Genomic DNA, 25,918 nt, shown 5'->3' with positions numbered 1-25,918 from the left:
CAGACAGGCAGTGTCGCAACCTCAGTGATGGCACACTCAAGGTGACAGCAGATGCCACAACGACAGGAGATGGATCACGTGTCAATCACACTGGGTCAGTAATAACAAGCAGCAGCTACAGTCCAAGAGGAATACACCAATTTTCACCACAGCCATGTCCACACATTTGTTCCACACCAACAGTGCAACCAATGACAGCTCATGCTGGACAAACCCAATATTCAAGCCTGCAGCAGCCAGCAGTCTATGCAGCATATTCTCAAACAGGCCAGCACTACGGATTGCCCACTAATGGAATCAAAACCGAAGGAGGACTACCGCCAACGCAATCTGCACTACAGACTGGATGCCTTAGTTACTGCCCAGGATTTGCTGCACCACAGCCTGGCTAGACAGCATATTCCTAGCAGATGCAAGGTTCTAGTTTCACACCATCACCAGACATTGATGCGAGCAGCAATTCTGTCTTCAAATCGACATGCTTCAACACTTCTCAGCAGAATCACCCTTCCAGCACAGCATGTGGCCAGAACCAGTATGCACAGTCTCATCCGACTTCAACATCTGGCACATCCATGACCTCGAATGATACTGTTGATGGTACCTCTTCAATGTCAACGACCTATCAGCTACAAGATGCCATCCGACAGCACTACCACAAACACAAAAAGATAAAAAGAAAAAGACTCCAAATCGGACAGCGCAGTGATTCGACCACTTCTTGGTTCCTGTTGATGCCATTCATAACCAAGAGAGACTTTTGACCATGATGATTGATGGTTTATGGACTCACATGAATGATTTGGACTTATTGTTTAATCACCGTTCCCATGACTTGTATATACCTTACCTGCTCTACCTGTTCTTTGTTCAGTTTTTCTTAAAGTGTACAGAAAATATGAACATATAAAAAAAGTGAGGATGTGGTGATGTGCATCACTGTAAATACATGTAAGCTAGACAGACACTAGAGGGAGCACCAGAAACATCACACACACACACTCAACCAATAGATAAGTTAGATAGGAGGCGACCAATGGACATTCACGATACACAAGGAGGTGACACGACCACAGGGGGGCATTACACCAACCCATACATAAAGGACACCACACACACGATCAGCCCTTTTGGCCAGTGGAGACAGTCAGTGAGGAGAGGCACAGGGTTGATTCATTATCACACCCACCACGTGGAAGCCAGCAGCTGGTTAGTCAGTTTAGGTAGCTACAATAGGATTAGCAGTAGTGTCGAACTCAAGTTATAAAAGTGTACATAGTGTAAATAAATGAGTTGAAGTTATTTACACGTCTCGACCTTCCTTGACAAATGCAACACAAGGAAGCCGCTTATGTTACAAAGGAAACATAACAAACAATCATTTTCCAGCATTCTATAGACTCTGGTATAGACTCTGGAAGAGTTCCAATAGCTTGGAGAGTGTAATGATATGTATATTGACTGGGATGTAAAGCATTAACAAGTTAATGATCATGCTTCTTACCACTAGAGGGAACCACAGAACAGTCATATATATATCATGTGACTAGGGGGATTCTGGGATAAGATAGTGAGGCATGAGAGAGAGCAGTTGTACTTGAGAAAGTCTGCTAGTTAGAGATAGGATAGTTTAATATAGAAACCTTCAACTTTAAGAATGTGATTGAATCTTAGTTAGTAGTGTAATAAATTTATAGTTTGTTTGTTAACCAAGCTTTGTGTTCTTTATTCGGCACTACGCATCCAAGCCATCCAGGTAAAGCAAACTAGAGAACAACATGCTACCAGAAGTGGACAACTTTAAATAGTAAACAACACAACAGAGGTAGCTAATGTAACCCCACTTTTAAAAAAGGAGGGAGAGAGAAAACGGGGAATTATAGACTGGTTAGCCTGACATCGGTAGAGGGTAAAATGCTGAAGTCAATTAAGGATGAAATAACTGAGCATTTGGAAAGTGGGGAAAGTCAGCATGGATTCACTGAAGGGAAATCATGCTTGACAAATCTTCTGGAATTTTTTGAGGATGTGGCCTGTAGAGTGGACAAGGGTGAACCAGTGGATGTTGTGTATCTGGACTTTCAAAAGGCTTTTGACAAGGTCCCACACAAGAGATTAGTTAGAAAAATTAAAGCTCATGGTATTGGGGGTAATGTATTGACGTGGATAGAGAACTGATTGGCAGACAGGAAGCGGAGAGTGGGAATATACGGGTCCTTTTCAGAGTGGCAGGCAGTGACTAGTGGGGTACTGCAGGGTTCAGTCCTGGGACCCCAGCTATTCACAATATACATCAATGATTTGGATGAAGGAATTGCATGCAATATTTCCAAATTTGCAGACGACACTAAGCTGGGTGGCAGTGTAAGTTGTGAGGAGGATGCAAAGAGGCCGCAGGGTGACTTGGACAGACTGGGCAAATATTTGGCAAATGCAATATAATGTGGGTAAATGTGAGGTTATCCACTTTGGTGGCAAAAACAGGAAGATTATTATCTGAATGTTGGCAGTTTAGGAAAAGGGGAAGTGCAACAAGGCCTGGGTGTCATGGTGGAACAGTCGCTGAAAGTTGCCATGCAGATACAGCAGGTGGTGAGGAAAGCTAATGGCATGCTGGCCTTTATAGTGAGAGGATTTGAGTTTAGGAGTAGGGATGACTTGAGTTTAGGAGTAGGGATGACTTGCTGCAGTTACACAGGGCCTTGGTGAGGCCACACCTTGAGTATTGACTGCAGTTTTGGTCTCCTAGTTTGAGGAAGAACATTCTTGTTATTGACAATGTCCAGCGAAGGTTCACCAGACTAATTATCGGGATGGCAGGACTGACAGGTGAAGAAAGACTGGATGGACTGGGCTTGTACTCACTGGAGTTTAGAAGAATGAGAGGGGATCTCACAGAAACATATAAAATCCTGATGGGACTGGACAGGCTAGATGTGGGAAGAATGTTCCTGATATTGGGGACGTCCAGAACTAGGGCGTCACAGACGAAGAATAAGGGGTAAGCCATTCAGGACTGAGATGAGGAAGAACTTCTTCTCTCAGGGAGTTGTAAACTTGTGGAATTCTCTCCCACAGAAAGCTGTTGGGGCCGGTTCGTTGGGTATATTCAAGAGGGAGCTGGACGTGGGCCTTGCGGCTAAAGGGATCAAGGGGTATGGAGAGAAAGCGGTAGTCGGATACTGAATACTGCACAATCAGCCGTGATCATATTGAATGATGGTACAGGCTCGAAGGGCCGAATGGCCTCCTCCTGCACCTATTTTCTATGTTTGTATGTTTCCATGAGTGCACCTTCAATAACACTCAAGAAGCTCGACACCATCCAGGCCAAAGCAGCCCACTTGATTGACACCGCTTCCACAAACATTCAAACCCTCCACCACCGACATTCAGTGCTAATTAGCAGTGTTAATATCCAAAGTAGCACATTATTTTATTGGATCCAATAAACTAATCAAAATAAGCTGAGTAAAGTAGATGAGAGTATTTACCTTGCTCTATCAGAAGGTGATGTTCCAATTCATGTTTAATTTTTTCAAAACTTGCTATGACTTTCCTTGCTGAGGGATTGATTCCAAAAGGTGAATTTTACAGATGCTCACCATCATATTTGAAGATGCGGGGGGGTGGGGGGCATGTAAAGAAAAGTGTGTGGGCAGCTCACCATCTTCCTCCACCCGCTGACCTGTCCCGCACATTAAGGCAGCCAGCATCCCTTAGGCCTATTAAAGACGACTTACGGGCATCAATCTGCCTCTGCCACTATATTATATTGGACTGAGAAAGAACATAGAACATAAAGTGCAGAAGGCGGCCATTCGGCCCATCGAGTCTGCACCAACCCACTTAAGCCCCCACCTCAATCCTATCCCCTTACCCCAATAACCCCTCCTAACTTTTTTGGATACTAAGGGCAATTTATCATGGCCAATCCACCTAACCTGCACGTCTTTGGACTGTGGGAGGAAACCGGAGCACCCGGAGGAAACCCACGCAGACACGGGGAGAACGTGCAGACTCCGCACAGACAGTATACCAGCAGGGAATCGAGCCTGGGACCCTGGCGCTGTGAAGCCACAATGCTATCCACTTGTGCTACCGTGCTGCCCGAAGGCAAAAGAAAAGTAGCCAGCCTGGCAGCTTTGATAGCTCGGGCAGGAAGGTTTATCAGGCTAATACCTACAAAGAGCAGGTTGTCTTGTGAGGGAAGATTGGACAGTCCAGGCTTGTATCCGCTGGAGTTTGGAAGAGTAAGAGGTGACTTGATTGAAACATATAAAATCCTGAGGGGTCTTGACAGGAGGGGGATGTGGACAGGATGTTTTGTTTTGTGGGAGACGCTAGAACAAGAGGTCACTGTTTGAAAATAAGGGGTCGCTCATTCAAATGGAGATGAGGCAAAAATATTTATTTCAGAGGGTCTTTGGAACTTTCTTCCTGAGAAGATGGTGGAAGAAGAATCTTTGAATAATTTTAAGGCGGGGTGGATAGATTCTTGGAAAGCGAGGGGCAGGCTCGAGGGGCTGAATGGCCTACTCTTGCATTTTGTTTTTATGTTGGTGTAGACCAGCTGGCAGTGTCCACCAAACCTGCTCCCGGCACAAATTGGGTTCTTCGGGAAATGAGGGAAAAGAGCTGGGATAAGGAAAATAAACCCGCTCACCTGAACTCTGGCTTCAGCCAGGTTAATCTTAGCTGCCAGTTGATCCCGTGTGCAAACATCTGGATAGTGTGTGATCTGGAAGATCTTCTCCAGCTCATGGAGCTGTTCTGTGGTGAAGGTGGTCCGTATTCTTCGCTTTGATTTTCTTTCATCTGGAGGTTGACAGGAGAAAGGTCACTAAATTATTGGACAGGCTCTGCTTTTTCAGAAGGAAAACTCCCAGTGCAATAAAACTGCTCACACAAGTTCAGTCTATTTCTGATTGCCAATTGTCAGTACCAGACACCCGGGGTCAGGTAGTGTCTGGATAACTGCACCTTCCAATTTTTAAACAATGAGGGCAACTGGCATCATGAAGACCTGTCTCAGCCCAAAACATCTGAACTAAAGCATTTGTGCTAAGGTCTCTGTGCCAAATGGATCCCGTTAATGCCAGTGGTTTTAGTTGCACATCTCATAACTACAAGCTACCTCAGTCTTATAACAGAAAGTTTTCTCCTCATTTGAGCCTTTGTTTTATTCTCCTCCTATTCCACGATGGCACCAGAGTCTGGAGACTCTCTGCGAGCTCTCCTCCACAGATCCTCTTCCTACATCTTTTATAATCGTACTGTCGTATTGATGCACTATCACTTACGACGAGATGAGAGTAGAATGTAATCGAGGCTTTAATACACAGAGATGTGTGGCCTCCTACAGCAGCTTACGAAATGGCTGCTGTTCGGAGAGCACACACATTTATACTCCGCCTCCTGGGCGGAGCCAGCAGGTAGGGATCTACCCCCGTACCTGTAGTACAGGGGCCTACCGTAATATCCATATATACAATATAATACAACAGTGGTGACTACCACACGAATGTCCTATGTTTTTTTCATGCATCGAGTGATCTGCCTGGATTGTACGTAGAACAATACTTTTCGCTGTACCTCGGTACACATGACCATAAATCTAAATCTAATCTATTGTTTGTACATGGGATGTGGGCATCACTGGCTAGGCCATCACTGATTGACCATTCCTAGGTGCCCATCAGAAGGTGGTGGTGAGCTGCCTTCTTGAACCAATCTATTCTATCTGGTGTAGGGCACACCTGTTAGGGAGGGAGTTCCAGGATTTTGGCACACTGATGATGAAGGAATAGCGATATAATTCCAAGTCAGGATGGCATATGGCTTGGAGGGGATACTTGGATGTATTCCGATGAGATTATTACTCTTGCCCTTCACGTTGAATGATGAAGTGATGGGAGAGGAAAGTGCTATTAAACTAGCTGATCAAGTGATCTCCTCTGTCCTAAATAGCGTCTCTTTATGAAGCATCACCAACACTCCAAACCTAGGCCATCCAGTGTGTCTATGTGTTTTATCGACAGGCTCTCAAGACCACAGGACAAATGGAAACTTAGCTGAAGCAGTAGCCATGAATTCCATTTTAAATATAGAAGGCTGAACCTCACTAATCAAATGACACATAATCACCAATTTTGCCTACAATAGAGAATAGGTTAGGCTAACCAACACATAATGGAAACCGGCTTTGGACTGAAGTAATTTCAAACCTATTTAACCTTGACCGATTTGATTTTCCATTGATGTCAAGAACTATTTCACACCCGGGCCCTGCCTCGTGTCCCGTCCCCCCCTTCCCGCCCGCACCAAAAACTCGGCTTTTATTCCACAAAATGCTTAGAGCAGTTTAATCGGGAACAAAAGAATTTGAAATAGAGCTGAATTGTGGCCCTCTGGATGTTTGTCTTGTTAGTGTGAGGGTTGGCTTGCATTCTGATTTGTGTGAAGGGTGGCCAGATATTGCTGGTCGTGGTTCTGATTGGCAGTTGATTCGAATTGAACCCTGTGGGCAGTCTATCTACCCGGCGGCATGCCAAGTGTGTGGGTGAGTCAACACAACCATCTTCCCTCGAGTGATAACATTAGGACTGCCCCTACTGAGATGTCATGTAGGCATCATTCACTGAACAAAGTGTAATGAGAATGTTGCTTTAAGAAATGTTTGGCTGCTCATATTACTGCAGTGATGTCAGACAGTGGGTGGAGCTGGGCTGTCTGTCAGCTTTTTACTTTCGTTTTGGAGCAGGCTGCAGGGTGTGTTTTAGTTTTGTTTTCAGAGCTGGATAGCTGCAGTCACAGCCAGAAGTGTATGAATCTCTCTCTGTAATCTAAAGACTGTAAATCGATCCTGGTGATTGAAAACTAATAACAATAGTGACTTTAACCTGATGTGCTTCTGGTAAAAGGTGTTTTAAGTCGTATGGATGTTAAAAGGAAAGCTTAAAGGATTACTTAGTGTTGTATTCTTTGGGGGTTATATTTGAATTAATGGTTGCTAAGATGTTCACTGTATGTTTTAAAAAGGTTAACTTGAGTTCATAGAATAAACATTGTTTTGCTTTTGAAAAATACTTTTCCATTTGAAATGAAATGAAAATCGCTTATTGTCACAAGTAGGCTTCAAATGAAGTTACTGTTAAAAGCCCCTAGTAGCCACATTCTGGCGCCTGTTCAGGAAGGCTGGTACGGGAATTGAACCCGCGCCACTGGCCTCCCTTGGTCTGCTTTAAAAGCCAGCGATTTAGCCCTGTGCTAAAGCAGCCCCTGTTCCATAGGAATCTAATGAAGCAGACACCCTCTCGGAAAAAAAAATAGGGAAGTGAAAGTAAACAGAAGATTAAGGTAAAAGCGTAACAGATGGTTTCCTGTAGAAAAAGGGAATTAATTTCTGCTGTACCACACCTGTAGAGTGGGCCGTGTGCTCCCCATACCACAATCTAGTAAAAGTTGTGGGTCAGGTGAACTCCATGATACACTTTGGGGTTCTTTAATCCCTGGCCCATAACAAAATAAACATTTGTTAGCAGCAACCTACACGAGCCTGCCTCAAAACCATTTGATTTTTCTTTCAATTATTCACAACAATCTGGCTACAGCTGATACAGAGTTTATTAAAATGATCTCAAATTCGCGACTGGCTTGGTAGAATGTGACCTTTCGTGACTCTGGATTGTTAAACCAGAAAATATATCCACTGCGTTACTATACCCTCCCACACCTCAGATGGCCCCTGCGAGGAACCAGCAGACCACAAGGGCAATACATAGATTCATTCCCTACTAACATAACCTGCCTAAATTACCCTTTGGGTTAACACACCTCTGGACTTCTGTTCCCATTCTGAACCTCCAGTCTTTAGTTTTGATCCTGAGGCAGAACTCACCATAGGAGGAGCTGCCCACTGTGGTCTCACAGTCACTCGCCTCCTCCCCGCAGTTCCTGTCTTCCTTCAGGTCCTCCTCACAATGGGTCTCCAAGATGGCGGCAGTTAGCTGGCTCGGTGAATCTGATGGTATAAAGACTGTCTTCAGTGCCTCCCTCAGTCGTTCCTGAGCCGATTTCTGTCTGTCTTGCTGATCTAGGAAGGAACTGCCGGTAATTATGCAAGGAAAGCAGAAGGGGGATAGATAGCCCAAACAATCCCCGAGCTATGACAGTACAAAAAGAACTGCAGGGTTAAACGTGGCTGTGAATTATAGATTTAATCTGAAACTTGGGTCCCACAAAATGCTATGTGTAATATGATGAAATGATCAACTGGGGAGAGAGAGAAAAATTATTTCTTCTGACTGGGATTTCTAGAACAAGGTGGCATGACTTTAAAATATTGCAATCAGAATGTTTAAACCCCAGTTACACTGAGCACAGAGACCCTCATAATGTTTAAACCCCAGTTAATGAGTGCAAATACTCACAGGGTGGTATTTTCCATTCCGGAGACTTTACAGGCCGGAAAATCAAGGTGACAATCAAGGTGACCTCCGCTGGAGAGTGTGACAGCTGAAACAGGACGGCACGGTGGCCCAGTGGTTAGCACTGCTGCCTCATAGTGCCAGGACCGGGGTTCAATTCCAGCCTCGGGTGACTGATTGTGTAGAGTTGCGCTTTCTCCCCGTGTCTATGTTGGTTTTCTCCGGGTGCTCTCCTTTCCTCTCGTAGTGCAAAGATGTGATGGTTAGATGGATTGGCCATGGTAAATTTCCCCTTAGATGAGCAGGTTAGGTGGAGTTATAAGGATAGAGTGGTGGAGTGGGCCTAGATAGTGTGCACTTTCAGAGGGTCAGCGCAGACTCGATTGGCCGAACATCCTCCTCCTGTAGGAGTTCTATGGTTCTAATATGCGCCATTTTGTGCTGCTCAGCTCACTAATTATGCAGCTGTGAGAAGCATGATGAATTTTGTGGCCTGGTGGGCAGGAAGTCTTCCGTCCTGGCATCAGCTCGCAGGCTTCAATGTCCGGCCTCCATATTTAAACAGCACAAGGACAGCCATTCACTCTCCGCAGGCCGGACCTCCAGATTCCAGAAAAGAGAATTCAAGGAGAAGGCATCAACCTCCACCCCATGGTCCGGCGATACCTCCCTGGAGATTCTTCTCCCGGTGATTAAGGAAAGGCAGATGATCCCCTTTCTGAGGGATGGGAGCAGGAGGCTCTCCCACCCGATCACAGAGGAGACGACCAGGGTGGAGAACGACCATTGGGGTTCAACACTAGAGGACACTACAGTGCAGGAAACAGATGAATTATCTCAAGTGCTCCAGTTGGATAAGTAAAACCTCCACCCAGTGCAAACTCACATTAGCATGATAGCATCAGGCAGTATGAGTTTTAGAGTCCACAGAGATATCACACACTGTCAGCAGATGGGATAACACCACTGTTACATTTATTGCTTCATGGGGAATGGATGTTGCTGGCTAAGTCCACATTTTTGTTACCCCATGAAACTGTCGAGCCATCATTGGCACCCTCCATCAGTCCAGGTATCCACACCTCAGTGGACCAGGCTCCTGCTGAGTCTGAGTCCAATGCCGAGCCTCCGGAATCGGCCCTGAGAGAAATATTGGAGATGCAGAGACAGGCGGAGTGGTCAGAGGACATTAGCAGACTGGGACCAAGGGATGGAGGAGTCCATCTGCGTTCACTCCGATGTCGTGACTCCAGTATGCAGGGGGCGATTCTCCGAGCCCCGCGGCCGGCCGGAGAATCACCGCAACCGCGCCATGACGCCCCGATGCCGGCGCGCGATTCTCCGAGGTGCGGAGAATCGGCGCCATTTGCGCCGGCGTGTTTGGTGCGGTACTGGCTGCAGGCCGCTGGAATCGGCGGGGCCGTCGATTCACCGGCCTGGTTGGGCCGAGTGGCCGCGCCGATACGCCAGAGTCCCGCCGGCGCCGTTCACCCCTGGTTGCTTCCGGCGGGAACTCTGCGCGAACGTTCGGGGGGGGCAGCCTGTGGGGTGGGGGGAGGGGGACTCCTTCACCGGGAGGGCCTCTGATGGGGTCTGGCCTGCGATCGAGGCCCACCGATTGGCAGGCCGGCCTCTCCCCATACGGGCCTACTTTCCGGCACGGCCGGCCCCTGAACACCGACGCCATGTTGAACACCGGCGTGCTAAAGATGTCCCCCGCGCATGCACATGTTGGTGCAGCCCAACTGCGCATGCGTAGGTTGGCGCGGCGCCCATTTGGCGGCGCGAAAGGAGGCTGGAGCAGCGTGAACCGCTCCAGCGCCGTGCTGGCCCCCTGTGGGGGCCAGAATCGGTCGTACCCAGGCCCGGTTCGCACCGTCATGAAACGCGACGGCGCGAACACTTGGGCTCCATATTGGAGAATCGCCCCCACGATCTCCATGCGAAGGGCAGCAACCACCTTAGAGAACCAGGTCCAGCAGTTTCTGTCAGATTTATGCTTTGACTTGAATACCATCGCTCTAGCCATGAGCGGGATCCAGCACTGGCTAGGCCATAAGGGGATGGGGCACCTCACCCTTCCATCAGGGACAGAATTTGGACTCATGGTTGACCTCTAAATCTAACTGCTCTTCTGGTAACATGAGATCCAAATGTTCCATCGACGACTGGATCAGTTCACTTCTATTGATTTGCTCGGTTATTTTAACTGTAATTCCCTAACATTCAATTGTTCTGTACTAAGAGATTCCAAAGTATCACTGTTTAAATTCCCATGCAGAACAAAATCTGAACATGGAACACGGCCGTTTTCTTAGTGTTCGGATAAAAGGAATTTTCTGTGGTAAGTTACTTGTGTTTTAAAATTTGTTCCAGCCACTGGTTTTCCTTTGAGCTTCCAACTGACTGCTTTACCTCAGATTTGGCTTGCCCTCGACTTGAACTCTGGTCAGATCCAAATTGGATTATCCTACAGGAGCCCTCACATTTCTCTTATGGACGGGAGGGGGTCAGTTCAGAGGATCCAATAGAAGCAGTGTAGTTGTGGAGTCAGGTATTCAAAACCTTGAACAAGATTCCTTTGATCTCTGCAATCAGAGGGGCATTAGCATCTCTTTAGGGATAACGAGGCTGCTGCTGTTCTGAAGGCCAGAGATGCCTTTTGTGTGAGTCATGGCCAGTCAAGGTTTCAGTCAGTTCAAAGACTTTGCCAAGTATATTTATGGTCTTCGCCCCCTGACACCAGCTAAAGGACATCCTGGATGACCAAATGTGGGTGTTCCTCCCATTCATACAGGAATGTGCCTGGGGGCAACATTCTTTAATCAGGGTTATGAGGGCCATGTGTAAAAAACTTCATGCAGACACTTTTCCTACTTTGATGTGTTGAAGTTGGAATCAAAGGCATTGCCTTGCATCACTTTCCAAACCTACTCCACCAACTTTTACCCTCCCGGTCACCAGCCAATTGCCCCATCACATTGATCCAACCAATGTGACATTTACTCTCCTTCTGTCCCCTTTGAACCTCCCCATGTTACCATGGATTCTATCACCATTCATCTCAACATACTTTTCCAACTCTTGGAACCTAATAACCATACCTATGACCACCTTGAACCTGCCTCCTCATGTTATCTGTGCCACCTTTCTTGTCTCCGTCCATTACCCACCCAATGGCACCTACACTTGTCAGACACATACCCTGAACATCCCAGTCTACCGCATCCCATTTCCCCCTCTGACTGTCACTGTTCCCTCTTATCAACAATATACTGAGTCCTCGCCCCCGGACCCCACTGTTACCCAGTGGACCCTGTCCTCTAAAATACCCTTCCACCTTCTCCAGCCACCCTCCCCCATTTCCCCTCCATACCATTGCCAGCCTTGGCACAGCTTTGGCTCAAAGCACTGGGAGCACTCTGCAGGAATAGCGAAGGCAGCATCAACTGATCCAGTAAGAAGCGTCCCTCGCCGGTGCACAACCATTTATGTACAGTTGTGAAACAGAATGTTCTAAAGTCCAACTGATGGAGCTCTAAGTTTGGAGGAGGAATAAGACTCTGGTGTATTGGCGTTTTAGTAAGCATGCATGAGATACAAATAGGGTTCCTGACATAGCTCCACGAGGACACTTTTAAGCCGCCATAAAAGTGGGGAGAACAAGATTCCTAAATAATTTCCCACCATTGGGAAATGGATTTTCAGACTCACCTTGCTTATCCCGCTCGCATGATCCCCATGCTGGTAGAAATAGAAGATTCCACCCATAATGTTTAAACCACAGTTACACTGAGTGCCTTCAAAGAAGAACAAAGAAAATTACAGCACAGGAACAGGCCCTTCGGCCCTCCCAGCCTGCGCTGATCCAGATCCTTTATCTAAACCTGTCGCCTATTTTCCAAGGATCTACTTCCCTCTGTTCCCGCCCGTTCATATATCTGTCTAGGTGCATCTTAAATGATGCTATCGTGCCCGCCTCTACCACTTCTGCTGGCAAAGCGTTCCAGGCACCCACCACCCTCTGCGTAAAAAACTTTCCACGCACTCTCCCTTAAACTTTCCCCCTCTCACCTTGAAATCGTGACCCCTTGTAATTGACACCCCCACTCTTGGAAAAAGCTTGTTGCTATCCATCCTGTCCATACCTCTCATAATTTTGTAGACCTCAATCAGGTCCCCCCTCAACCTCCGTCTTTCCAACAAAAACAATCCTAATCTACTCAACCTTTCTTCATAGCCAGCACCCTCCATACCAGGCAACATTCTGGTGAACCTCCTCTGCACCCTCTCTAAAGCACCCACATCCTTCTGGTAATGTGGCGACCAGAACTGCGCGCAGTATTCCAAATGTGGCCTAACCAAAGTCCTATACAACTGTAACATGACCTGCCAACTCTTGCACTCAATACCCCGTCCGATGAAGGCAAGCATGCTGTATGCCTTCTTGACCACTCTATCGACCTGTGTTGCCACCTTTAGGGTACAATGGACCTGAACTCCCAGATCTCTCTGTACATCAATTTTCCCCAGGACTCTTCCATTGACCGTATAGTTCGCTCTTGAATTGGATCTTCCAAAATGCATCACCTTGCATTTGCCTGGTTTGAACTCCATCTGCCATTTCTCTGCCCAACTCTCCAATCTATCTATATTTTGCTTTTTTCTCTGACAGTCCTCCTCGCTATCTGCAACTCCACCAATCTTAGAATCATCTTCAGCCTCATATACTCTATCCTCTGCAATTCTGTTACTAGCTTTGTTGTCTCTACCTCTCTTCATCCTTAAAGGCATCACTGAAAAACTACACCTTCGACTAAGCATGTAGCAATCTGTTATTTGTCACTGTAATGATGCATGCTCACCTCCTTCATGAAAGGTATTTATTACTTAGAAAAACTCTACAGAGGCCAACAGCAGACAGTTGCCCGACATCAGCCCACCGGCTGCCCTGTTCCTTCACGCCTCCTAACTGTCTTCTTCCCAAGAGAGGACTCCACCCCCTGGGGTGATTACCCACTCTCAGTCCCAAATGGTTCCCCAAGCCATGTTGTCTTTAAAGCGACAATCACCACAAATCACCACAGCGCTCCCCCTTTAACTCCTTCATACAACCTTCACTAACTAAATTACTCAGTCCTGAATTCTAACTAAACATTATGGGTTGAATTCTCCGCCGTTGGGATTCTTCGTTTTGCCGGCTGCCCCACAATGGGAAACTCCATTGACCAGTCGGCGAAACGGAAAATCCCGACGGCGTGCCACACCAGAAATCTGGGTGCGGCGGGATGGGGGAATCCGCCCTATGTACATGACAATTGTAAGTCGAGTCTTTGAGGGGTTTTTCTGCTTCTTGTAGAACGGAGTAATCCTGTTGTCCGAGATGCTTCCACAGGATCGACGTTAAAAGGAACGGCATTAACGGTACCTCTTCTGGCACAGGCGAGTCATCACTATTTGCTTCCATGGAGGCATCAGCCCCACCAGTCATCAGGTGCTGTGGTGCTTAAAAGTTTGAAAATCTTTCTTAATGGCAGCTCTGACTGCTGGAGGGTCTTTCTACTCCTCAAGTGATCCACATGTTTATGAATGATCCATCCCTCCACGTTCACTTGGAACAACAGGAATCTGGGGCGGGATTCTCCTGCAACTGACTGGATGGCCCGACGCCAGCACTAAGAGCGGCGTGAACCACTTCGTCGTCGGGCCGACCGCAAGGTGCAGAATCCTCCGCACTTCCAGGGGCTAGGCCAGCACCAGAGGTGTCAGCGCACAAACCGCGCCGAAGGGACGGCGCGGATTGGCGCATGTGCAGAACCGCCGCCATGGTTCCGCGCATGCGTAGACCGGCCGGCGTGTTCCTGTGCATGCGCAGGGGGGTTCTTCTCCGCGCCGGCCATGGTGTAACCCTACAGAGGCCGGCGCGGAAGGAAAGAGTGCCCCCACGGCACAGGCCCACCCGCAGATCGATGGGCCCCAATCGCGGGCCAGGCCACCGTGGGGGGCGCCCCCCCCCCCCCCGGGGCCGGATCCCTCCGCACCCCCCCCCCGAGGACTCACCTAGCCGGCCTACAAGCCAGGTTCCGCCATGATGGAACATATCCATTTCACACCGGCGGGACTGGCCAGGAAACGACGGCCTCTCGGCCGATCGAAATGCCGGGGGGGCCGCTGCCAACGGCCCCTGACCGGCGCGCCGTGATCCCCGCCCCCGCCCGAAAACCAGTGCCAGAGAATTCGGCAGCCGGCATCGGAGCTGCGGGGCGAGATTCACGCCTTCCCCTGGGGATTCTCCAACCCGGCTGGGGGTCGGAGAATCCCGCCCCTGGTCTCAGAGGCAATAATTCAAGGGACCTGACTTGATCCACTACTGAAGTTTCAGATTATGTCAACATGTCACGTTAAGTACTTAATATGACTTAACATCAGCCAGGGTTTAGCTCAGTGGGCTAGACAGCTGGTTTGTGATGCAGAACAGGGCCAGCAGTACTGGTTCAATTCCCGTACCAGCTGAGAATTCTGAATTCGCCCTCTCTGTACCCGAACAGACGTCGGAATGTGGCGACTAGGGGCTTTACATGTGTTTAATTGGTCCAAATATAGTCTTGCACAAAGCTGTACTATACAGGCTTGCTGCTTATAGAGTACAGTTCTCTGACCATGTGACTACATACGTTACTCTGTGGGCGGTGCCACTCTTTAGCTCCACATTGACACTTATTCTGCCGAGGCCCTTACATTATTTTACATGGTGGCACAGACCAAAATCCAACACTCTCGGTCTGTCACGTGTGAGGGAAGGGTGCTCTTTTTCTGGTACTTAGGTCATGTGATTAGGTTTCTTCTCTATCCAACATTTCAATTCAGCACCTTTTTCTTTCACCATTTTATCATATTGATTCTTGTGCTTTTGGTTTAGTGTGGCGATTTCAGCAGACTTGTTCTTGTCATCTCAGTTTCTTTCTCTGTCTGATTGATGATTCTGCGTCAATTTCAATAGGCGGGATACTCTCAGCCCGGGGCTGGGCCGGAGCATCCCCGCGACCGGCGCGAATCGCGCCACGCCACCGGGCCGCGATTTTCCGCAGAGCGGAGAATCTGCGCCGGCGTGGTCGGCGCGGCTCCAGTCGGGGGGGGGCCCTTCTACTCGGCCCCCCTGCCGATTCTCAGCCGAGCAGCCAAAGCAAAAAACTCGAGTCCCACTGGCGCCGTTCTAATCTGCTCTCAGCAGGCGGGACCCGCGGGGAAGGGTCCGGGGACAGCCTGTAAGGGGGAGGGGGGCAGGGGGGATCGACCCCGGGGGGGGGGGGGGGCCTCCGTTGTGGCCTGGCCCGCGATCGGGACCCACCAATCGGTGGGCCGGCCTCTCAGGCTGGGGGCCTCCTTTCTTCCGCGCCGCCCCTGTAGCCCTGCGCCATGTTTCGTCGGGGCCAGCGTGGAGAAGGGAGCCACTGCGCATGCGCGGACGCCCAGTTCACGCCAGGATCAGCAGCTGGAGCGGCGTGGGCCGCTCGAGTGCCGTGCTGTCCCCCTGTAGTGGCCAGAATTGCTGATCCTGAGGCCGTGTTGACGCAGTCGAGAAACTCGACGGCGTTTCCGACAGCGTCAACACTTAGCCTCAGGATCAGAGAATCCCGCCCAATGTTTTTAACCTCTTTGGTTAATTTCTCATCCCTTCTCCGAGCTCTTATCCTCCCGATTCAATTCTTCACTGGGTTTATTCTTATTTTCTAGTTGTTTTTTTCATGGATTTTAACTCATTCTACATTGCCTCATTAAGTTCTCCTTCTTAACTACATTTTGGAAATTTTTGCAACTTTTTTTTCCAAGTTTGCTGTCTGTCATTTCATCTTACTGTTCTAATGTCTTCTCTTGAGCTTTCATTACTTTTGCTGATTTCTCTTCATGTTTAATAGTTCCTAGTTTCCTTTGTAGTCCGAGGAAGTTTCCGAGGAAAATCGATCATGTTTTTACTGGACATATACATTTCACAAATGGAACCTTCATTTCTACTTGTCTCAACTTCAGCCAAACCCTTTATGGCTTCGCTGTTGGTCAAGCCTGTCTCTGATGAAGTGTTGACTTGTTTCCGTTCCGCAATTCTCTAGTTGTCCTCCTTGTGCAGTCTTACATTCCTCCTTCTGGGGTCTTTGATTGCCCTCCTTCCAGGATTTCTCAGCGCTCTTCTTCTGGGGGTTTTCAATGCCCTCTATCTGGGTCTTTCATTGCCCACCTGGGGTCTTTAATTGCCCTTCTGGGGTCATTGAGTGCCCTCTTTCTGGGATCTTTAATTGCCCTCTTTCTGAAGTTTTCTGTTGCCTCTTCTTGAGGTATTTGTTGCTTGTGGACTTTTTTGAGAGTTGCCCTCCAACTGGAGTCTTCTCCAATTTTCCTGTCCATTGCTGTTCATTACTTCTTGCGATTCCTGCTTTAAGTACATCACCACATTAAATGCGTTACCACTTAAATGCATTACCTCTTTAAGACTGTCATCTTTTTTTCAGCTGATTGTACCGGCCAATTCAGCTCCACGTCCGCCACTCAGGGTCTCGCAATATCTCAACATCTCAATTGGGTCTATTTGCTCAAACAGAAGCATTCAAGTGAGTATTTGTTTCTTCCGATTTTGATTAAAACAAGGTTCTCACAGATGTCAGGCCATAGGCTGTGTCTTCATAATCCATTTTATCCTTGTCAACAAATGTAATGATGCATGTTTACAGGAGTGAATCACTAGAAACACGAAAGATATTTATTAATAAGAAAAACTGTACAGAGACCAACATCCACATGACTGCCCCAGTCCCTACAAGTTGTCTTCTTGCTAAGAGAGGACTCCACCCCTGAGGCGATTACACATTCTCTTTTTTTTTCTTTTTAAAAATAAATTTAGAGTACCCAATTATTTTTTTTTGCAATTAAAGAGCAATTTAGCGTGGCCAATCACCTACTAGGCACATCTTTTGGACTGTGGGGGTGAGACCCACATAGACACGGGGAGAATGTGCAAACTCCACACGGACAGTGACCCGGGGCCAGAATCGAACCCAGATCCTCGGTGCCGTGAGCCAGCAGTGCTAACCACTGTGCCTTCCTACATTCTCATCCCAATCGGTCCCATAATCCAGGTGACCCTTTTCTGCTGCATTGCGCTTAAAGGGACAATCGCCACAAATCACCACAGTCACCGACTTTGGTTCTGTGACATGTAACTCATCTCCTGACTCCCAGAAGCCTATCCACCATCATAGAATCATAGAATTTACAGTGCATAAGGAGGCCATTCAGCCCATCGAGTCTGCACCGGCTCTTGGAAAGAGCACCCGACCTAAGCCCACACTTCCACCCTATCCCTGTAACTCAATAACCCAACCCAATCTTTTTGGACACTAAGGGCAATTTTACATGGCCAATCCACATAACCTGCATATCTTTAGGCTGTGGGAGGAAACCAGAGCACCCGGAGGAAACCCAGGCGGACACAGGGAGAAAGTGCAAACTCCGCACAGACAGTGACCCAAGCCGGGAATTGAACCTGGCACCCTGGAGCTGTGAAGCAACTGTGCTAACCACTGTGCTACCGTAACTCCCACCGACAAGGCACAAGTCAGGAAACTGATGAAATACTCTCCACTTGCTCCAACAACACACAAGATGCTATCTAGTGTGTCAAAGCAGCCCACTTGATTGGTGCCCCATCCAGTACACTTACCTGCACTCCTTCCATCACCGATGCACAGTAGCAGCAGTGTGTACCTTCTACAAAATGCACTGCAGGAATTCATCAAATCTTCTTTGACAGCACCTTCCAAACCTGCATCCTTTACCACTTGGAAGGACAAGGGTAACAGGTAGATGGGAACACAACCACCTGGAGGTTCCTCTCCCTGTCCGCTCACCAACCTGACTTGGAAATATATCGCCGTTCCTTCACTGTCGCTGGGTCAAAATCCTCGAACTCCCTCCCTAACAGCACTGTGGGTGTGCCTACACCACATGGACTGCAGCAGTTCAAGAAGGAAGCTCACCACCACCTTCTCAAGGGTAATTAGGGATGAGCAATAAAAATCCTATGAATGAATAAAATGTTTTGGTTGCTGTTGCTCGTGATGTTTTACTACATGAAACGTGCTATATAAATGCAAGTTGCTGCTGTTGTGTTGGCCGGTCTGGTTCAGTGTTAGATTATGCTGTATATTTCTCTGACATGGCCACTGGGTGAGCAAATCTTGCAATCCATAGTGAGATCCCTAATGTAGGTTTATTGATGGGAGTGTGCTCATTGAACAAGTTAGTGCAAAACATAGTTAACAGGAAGCATGGGCAAACTGACCTGAAGCAACCGGCACCACAGTTAAACTTCTAAATTAAAACAGACCCCTTAACGCCCCGACAGGCACACAACCCACACACACAACCACCCACACACACAAATACACGCACACACACAAATACACACACACACTCACAAATACACACACACACACAAATACACACACACACAAATACACACACACACACAAATACACACACAAATACACACACACACACAAATACACACATAAATAAATACACACACACACAAATACACACACAAATACACACACATATAAATACACACACACACACAAATACACACACACACACAAATACACACACACACAAATAAATACATACACACACAAATACACACACACAAATACACAAGTATGTAGGGCTAGATTCTGTGGTTCCCCAATAGTGTTTCTCAGCGGTGCTCCGTCCGCTGGGGTGGGATTCTCTACTCCCATCGCTTGTCAATGGGATTTCCCATTGAAGCCACTCCACTCTCCTGGGAAACCCACAAGGGGGGGTGCAATGCCAATGGGAAAAGAGGGCAGGATTCTCCGGTCTGCCAGCTGCGTGTTCCTCAGCAGCACGCCCTCGCCGGCAGCAGGATTCGTCATTTCCACCTCCTGCCGATGAGATTTCCCATTGCGGCCATCCCACACCACCGGGAAACCCACGGGCATGGGTGCGCTCCCGGCGGAACGGATGATTCCGCCGACGGAGAATTCCACCGAGAGAATCTTAACGATCTGGTGAATTCCAGTTGCTGACAGAAATGCGAAGACATATATGGGCAGGATTCTCCGGCCACACCCGCCCGGCGACTGGAGAATCCCGCCTGAGGTCAATGGGCTTTTCCATTGTCCGCGTCTCGCCCATGGCAATCTTGCGGTTGGCAGGGCGGAAGAATCGAGCCCATACACTCAAACTGACACAGAGTGAAACATGTTCCCGAAAGACGTGCTTGTTAGGTGAATTAGACATTCTGAATTCTCCCTCTGTCTACCCGAACTCTGTGTAGCCGGAGTGTGGTGACTCGGGGCTTTTCACAGTAACTTCATTGCAGTGTTAATGTAAGCCTACACGTGATAATAAAGATTATTATTATTCATTCTTTCATGGGATGCGGGCGCTCCTGGCCTCGCCAGGATTTGCTGCCCACCCCCAACGAACACAAGTGAATGGAGCAAATTTAAAGTATTCCACTCACATTAGCAGACTATTCGACAGCAATGAAACCTTTTCTCCCTCTCATCCCACCTTGTTCTCAAAATAAGAAGTATATCTTTCAATTATTTTAAAATTCATCCTCAGGGTGTGGGCATCGATGGCAAGGCGGGCATTTATCGTTTTTACCCTTGGAACAAAGGTAGTAGTGACTCTTTTCAATCCTCTGCATTGTGCTCAGTCCATCGCCTGAGAGGTCAGTTAAGGTCAACCGTGTTGGTGTGGGAGGGCAGTTACTTCTCGGCCATGGTAAAGGTGAACAGGTTTCCTTCATTAAAGGTGATTACTGAACTCACTGGATTTTTAACAACAGGTTTCATGGCCACTATTTCCACTATTGAATTGAATTCAAATTCTCAAACTGCGGTGGGATCCAAACTCAAATCCTCTGGACAACTTGTCCAGGCCTCTGGATTAAGGGCCCAGTAACACATCAATTACATTACCTCACCCAAAGGTATCTCACTAATGTTAGTTCTCTGCATCTACTGCAATGCCACCCTGATTAGTTTTTGGTTCTATACTAAACTACACTTTGTGGTGACTGTACGATTGATTTTTCTTGTGCATTGTTCCCTCAAGGTCCCACCATTTTCTCCTGCCCACATGTCACTGCTGTGCAACAGTTACCCTTCTGCTGAATACAAAGAACAAAGAAATGTACAGCACAGGAACAGGCCCTTCGGCCCTCCAAGCCCGTGCCAACCATGCTGCCCGACTAAACTACAATCTTCTACACTTCCTGGGTCCGTATTCCTCTATTCCCATCCTATTCATGTATTTGTCAAGATGCCCCTTAAATGTCACTATCGTCCCTGCTTCCACCACCTCCTCCGGTAGCGAGTTCCAGGCACCCACTACCCTCTGTGTAAATAACTTGCCTCGTATATCTACTCTAAACCTTGCCCCCCTCACCTTAAACCTATGCCCCCTAGTAATTGACCCCTCTACCCTGGGGAAAAGCCTCTGACTATCCACTCTGTCTATGCCCCTCATAATTTTGTAGACCTCTATCAGGTCACCCCTCAACCTCCGTCATTCCAGTGAGAACAAACCGAGTTTATTCAAACGCTCCTCATAGCTAATGCCCTCCATACCAGGCAACATTCTGGTAAATCTCTTCTGCACCCTCTCTAAAGCCTCTACATCCTTCTGGTAGTGTGGCGACCAGAATTGAACACTATACTCCAAATGTGGCCTAACTAAGGTTCTATACATCTGCAACATGACTTGCCAATTCTTATACTCAATGCCCCGGCCAATGAAAGCAAGCATGCCGTATGCCTTCTTGACTACCTTCTCCACCTGTGTTGCCCCTTTCAGTGACCTGTGGACCTGTACACCTAGATCTCTCTGACTTTCAATACTCTTGAGGGTTCTACCATTCACTGTATATTCCCTACCTGCATTAGACCTTCCAAAATGCATGACCTCACGTTTGTCCGGATTAAACTCCATCTGCCATCTCTCCGCCCAAGTCTCCAAACAATCTAAATCCTGCTGTATCCTCTGACAGTCCTCATCGCTATCCACAATTCCATTAACCTTTGTGTCATCTGCAAACTTACTAATCAGGCCAGTTACATTTGATGAGGTCCTCATTGTAAGCTCGGTGCACAGTCTTTGACATGTAAACAGTGTGACGACTGGAAGACTTTAGGAATATTGGATTCTAAGTATTGGGCAATTTAAGAGTTAAAAGCCTGGGGTTGGAGTGTGTTTGACTGCAGGGGTCATGTATTTTAAAAATTCTGTTTGCAGGGCCTGGGTGCTTTTAGCAGCCAGAAGGTAACATCATCAAAGGAATGTGTTTTTCAGTCTGGACTAATGGGCTGTGGTTTGACTGGGTAAGTCATTGAGGAGTTAATGTGCTTTTCAGCCTGCATAGATAATTTGTTTTAACAGCTTGGGGAAAAGTGGTCATTGCTGGGTGGACCTAAGGAATGGAGAGGGACATTTGAAAAGCTTTAGAGAGACAGTTTTTGGAAAGAGAAGTCAAATTCTGATCTGCCTGACATTGAGTCCATGATTCTCCCACAGTAAGATGGATTGAGATCTGTGGGCGGGATTATCCGACCCCCCGCCGAACTCTCCGGCGCCGGTTTTCGGGCGGGGCGGGGATCACGCCGTGCCGGTCGGGGGCCGTTGACAGGCCCCCCCCCGGCAATTCTCCGGGCCCCGAGCGGCCGCCCGTTTTCGGCCAGTCCCGCCGCCGTGAAATGGGCATGGTCCATCATGGCAGGACCTGGCTTGTAGGCCGGCTAGGTGAGTCCTTGGAGGGTGCAGGGGGATCCGGCCCCAGGGGGGGCCCCCACAGTGGCCTGCCCGCGATCGGGACCCACCGATCTGCGGGCGAGCCTGTGCCGTGGGGGCACTCTTTCCTTCCGCGCCGGCCTCTGCAGGGCTCCGCCATGGCCGGAAAAGAACCCCCCTGCGCATGTGCAGGAACACGCCGGCCGGTCTGCGCATGCGCGGAAACACGCGGCGGTTCTGTGCATGCATCAACTCGCGCCGGCCCTTCAGCACTGGTTGGCGCGGCGCCAACCCCTCCGGCGCTGGCCTAGCCCCCGGAAGTGCGGAAGATTCCGCATCTTCCGGTCAGCCCGACGCCGGAGTGGTTTGCGCCGCTCTTGGCGCCGGCGTCGGAGAATCCTGCCCTGTATGTTTCTTTTCTTATTGTTTATGGGGAATTGAGTATGAGTGCTTAAGGGGTAATTGTAAGCTGTTCCTTTCAGATGTGAAGTTAAAGAGTTTAATATTATATTCATAATAAAGTTTTGTTCTAAAAAATACCAAATCCCTATTTCTTCATGCAATCACTCTTAGAGAGAATCATTCTTTTCGCACTGTTTTTACAAATAAACTAAAATATTGGGGGTTTGATCCAGTTTTCCTAGCCATTGTTGGGGTCTGGTCTGGGATCATGATAATAAGCATTGTGCATTCAGTCCCTCAGGCCCATTGCCATTCAATTAGACATTGGTAGATTTGTATCTTAACCCTCCCATACCCGCTCCATAACCCTCAATGTCCTCTCCTCACAAAAATCCCAGTCTTGACAATTCCATCACCTACAGTCTCTTGGGGAGAGATTTTGAAATTTCAACTTGTGTGGAAAAAGCTTTACTGAATTTGTTCCTACAAGGCCTAACTCTAATTTTAAGGCAGTGTCGCTGCTTTCTTAATTTCAAAAAAGTTGAAATAGTTTCTCTGCCTCTACCTTGTGAAATCTTTTCAATGTTTTACACTCTAAAAACATCCATCAGATAAGCCCCGATCTTCTAAACTTGAGAGAGTGCAAGCCAAGTTTATGCATAATCTCATAAGATCTCATAAGTTAACCCTTTAAGGTCCGGTCTGACTGGTGTACAGCTAACCCTCTCTAGAACACAGTGGTTCAATACTCGGCCTTGAATATTTAAGTGGCATGAAAAATCTACCAATCAGTCAACCGAATACCTCACCCAACCCTTCTCCCTTCAATTTCCCCTCACCTCTTTTGCAGAGCTGCTGACTGTCACTGGACTGCACTCTTTCACTCCATTCTAGCCAGACTGGGCATTGATCAGCTTTGACCATGAGCAGCTTCACACCCTGTCTTAATACTGCCCTAAGTTGACCTGTTTACGTTGGGAACCACTGCGATGCTGAATAGCAATGGGATGGAGGAACAGAGGCTGGATTTCTCCCTCTTCCTCTAGGGGGAGGCACTGAGGGACATCCCATGCCTTACTGCCGATCTGCTGCTGGTGTTTGGAAGGATGGGTGAGGGGATGGATGGGAAACGTGTTGAACTTAAGAAGGGCAGTGGATGGTGGTTGTGCGCTGCGATTCTGTTCCAGAAGAAAAAAATAATTCCGACAAAATTTCCAGGAGTCACGTCATTTTATCTGCCCTGCTGCTCACCTTTACTTTCGACCAACTGCCTGCACACCCTCACACAGCCCTTCACCTCATGTCGTCCCCCCGCCCCCCCCCCCCAGCGCCAACCCACTCCATTCCATAACCAGCCCTGCCTTACCATTGGTTCTTTGATCGTCCAGTTGCCTGAACGTTCTGTCATGGTCCCTCCTGGCCCCCATTCTCGCCTGGCTCCAGAATCTGTGAGAAGGCCGGTTCAAAATTTCTTCCACAGAGTGAGTCAGGATGGGCCTCTCTCCACTCTCTGCTTGGTTGCTGCCGCTCATCCTTCCCCTGTACTTCAAATGAAACACTCCGAGAAAGCAATCCAAGGGTTTTCCACGCCTTCCTGTTCTCCTCACGAGTTTGTGGCTCCGGTTTATTTTCCTTTTGAAGCAACCCGAGTTCTTTTGCAGAGTCTCGGGTGCTCTCCTTGTTTCCCCGCTTCCTTTCAAGGCTCACCACCCCCACCTCTCCAAAGCAGCTGTCCTACTATTGTTTTACTTAGGTTATTTTAAATTATATTTACTGCTCCGACACAATCGACTTGGCACTTTGTCCAATGAATGAGCAGTTTTAGTGGACTATCAAGCTTCATGATCATTAATGAGGCTTGGCTTGGATTACACTGTAACCAGTGTTCAATAAAACATCCTGATAACGTTGTGGTCCATAAACATAACCAGGCCTGGCAGCCTAGCTCCCAGCTGGAGCTGCGCTTTCACCTGTAGTCTGGAACCTTTGTACTTGAAGCAGCACTTCACCCCCTCCCTCCCCACCCCAGATGCTCAACTTGCATCTGGTTTCACCTGTGACTGCAAGGGACGGCAGGGGCTGAGGCTTTCAGGCCTACTGCTACTCTGAGACAGGCTGCAGGACCAACTCAAAAGCAAGCCTGTAATCCTTCAACAGGGTCAGTGTGATGAATGGTTACTGCTTTATCATCATGTAAGGTGATGCCCCCTTTAAGACCGGGCTTGGAACCCTGGGGACTCCGCCTCTGGCTCCGCCCATCTGTGAGCCATATATAAAGGGCTGCCTCATGGGCAGTCAGCACTTGTCTCAGCTCTAACATAGTTCTTAGTCTAATAAAGCCTTCTTTACAGTTTAATCTCTAAGCTTCGTTATTGAGGGTACCTCAGTCAGTACCAGAATGGCATGGTGGGCAGGCTCTGATTGGAGGTAGTGAATGGCCAATGACCAAAAGGCCTGATGTCAGGGCGAATTACTTCAGTTGCATTGCACAAATAACTCAGGTCGCCACATTGCCCATTATATTGATCTCCCTTCGAACATAAGAACTAGGAGCAGGATTAGGCAATTCAGCCCCTTGAGACTGCTCCGCCATTCAATACGATCATGGCTGATCTCCTCTCAGCCTCAACTCCACTCCCCTGCCCAGTGTCCATAACCTTTCAATCTATTACTAATTGAAAATATATAAAACTGAATAATTGACCCGATTGCAACTCCAGCTCCATCTACCCCCGACAGCCTTTCAACCCCTTGTTAATTGAGAATCTATCTCGCTCTGCCTTAAAATTATTCAAAGGTTCTGCTGCCACTGCCTTTTGAGCAAGAGAATTCCGGAGACTCACAACTCTCTGAGAGAAACAAATTCTCTTCATCGCCGTCTAAAATGAACGACCCCTTATTTCTACTCAGGAACCTCGAGTTCTCGTGGAGTCTGACAACTGAGGGTTATGTCCGTGATTCGCTTCGGGAGACCCTTGCTCAGAAGAGACCTACTTGGAGGAACCTCTTGATTGAAGGGACACAGTTCTTCATGGACACCCGACAGCAAGAGGAGGCCCCGGAAAAGGAGCCTGAGAAAGGAACACCAACGATCTAGAGTCCAAGGACCGATCCCACCTCCCGGAAACACCTGCCAAGTGTGCGGTTGAAGATGCAGCTCCAGGATCGGGCTCATCAGCCAGGCAAGGACCCACAGAACCCATGACCAGTAACACTCTGTTTCTTAGGTGGACAATCATACTCGTTAGGGAGTGATCGCTGAAGAAGATCAGTATGAA

The 25,918-nt window shown here is 48.1% G+C and overlaps 1 protein-coding gene across 2 annotated transcripts in view; it reads right to left on the bottom strand.

Moving 5' to 3' along the window:
- The window catches only part of LOC140396123 (retinal homeobox protein Rx1-like), a 52,460-nt gene extending 28,107 nt beyond the window's left edge, over positions 1-24,353 (bottom strand). The window contains exons 1-3 of one of the 2 annotated variants that reach the window (XM_072484260.1): positions 24,007-24,353; positions 7,901-8,095; positions 4,667-4,818 (exon numbers count right to left, since the gene is read on the bottom strand). In XM_072484260.1, the coding sequence (XP_072340361.1) occupies positions 4,667-4,818; positions 7,901-8,095; positions 24,007-24,172 (513 nt within the window). In that variant the 5' untranslated portion in view covers positions 24,173-24,353. The remainder of the gene's footprint in view (positions 1-4,666; positions 4,819-7,900; positions 8,096-24,006) is intronic. The other variant, XM_072484261.1, reaches the window with a different exon arrangement.
- Between the last annotated feature and the right edge of the window lie 1,565 nt (positions 24,354-25,918).

Source organism: Scyliorhinus torazame, chromosome 19, assembly GCF_047496885.1.
Source record: "Scyliorhinus torazame isolate Kashiwa2021f chromosome 19, sScyTor2.1, whole genome shotgun sequence".
Taxonomy (NCBI): domain Eukaryota; kingdom Metazoa; phylum Chordata; class Chondrichthyes; order Carcharhiniformes; family Scyliorhinidae; genus Scyliorhinus; species Scyliorhinus torazame.
Note: the sequence above shows the minus strand (reverse complement) of the source record. Positions and strands in the feature narration are given on the sequence as shown.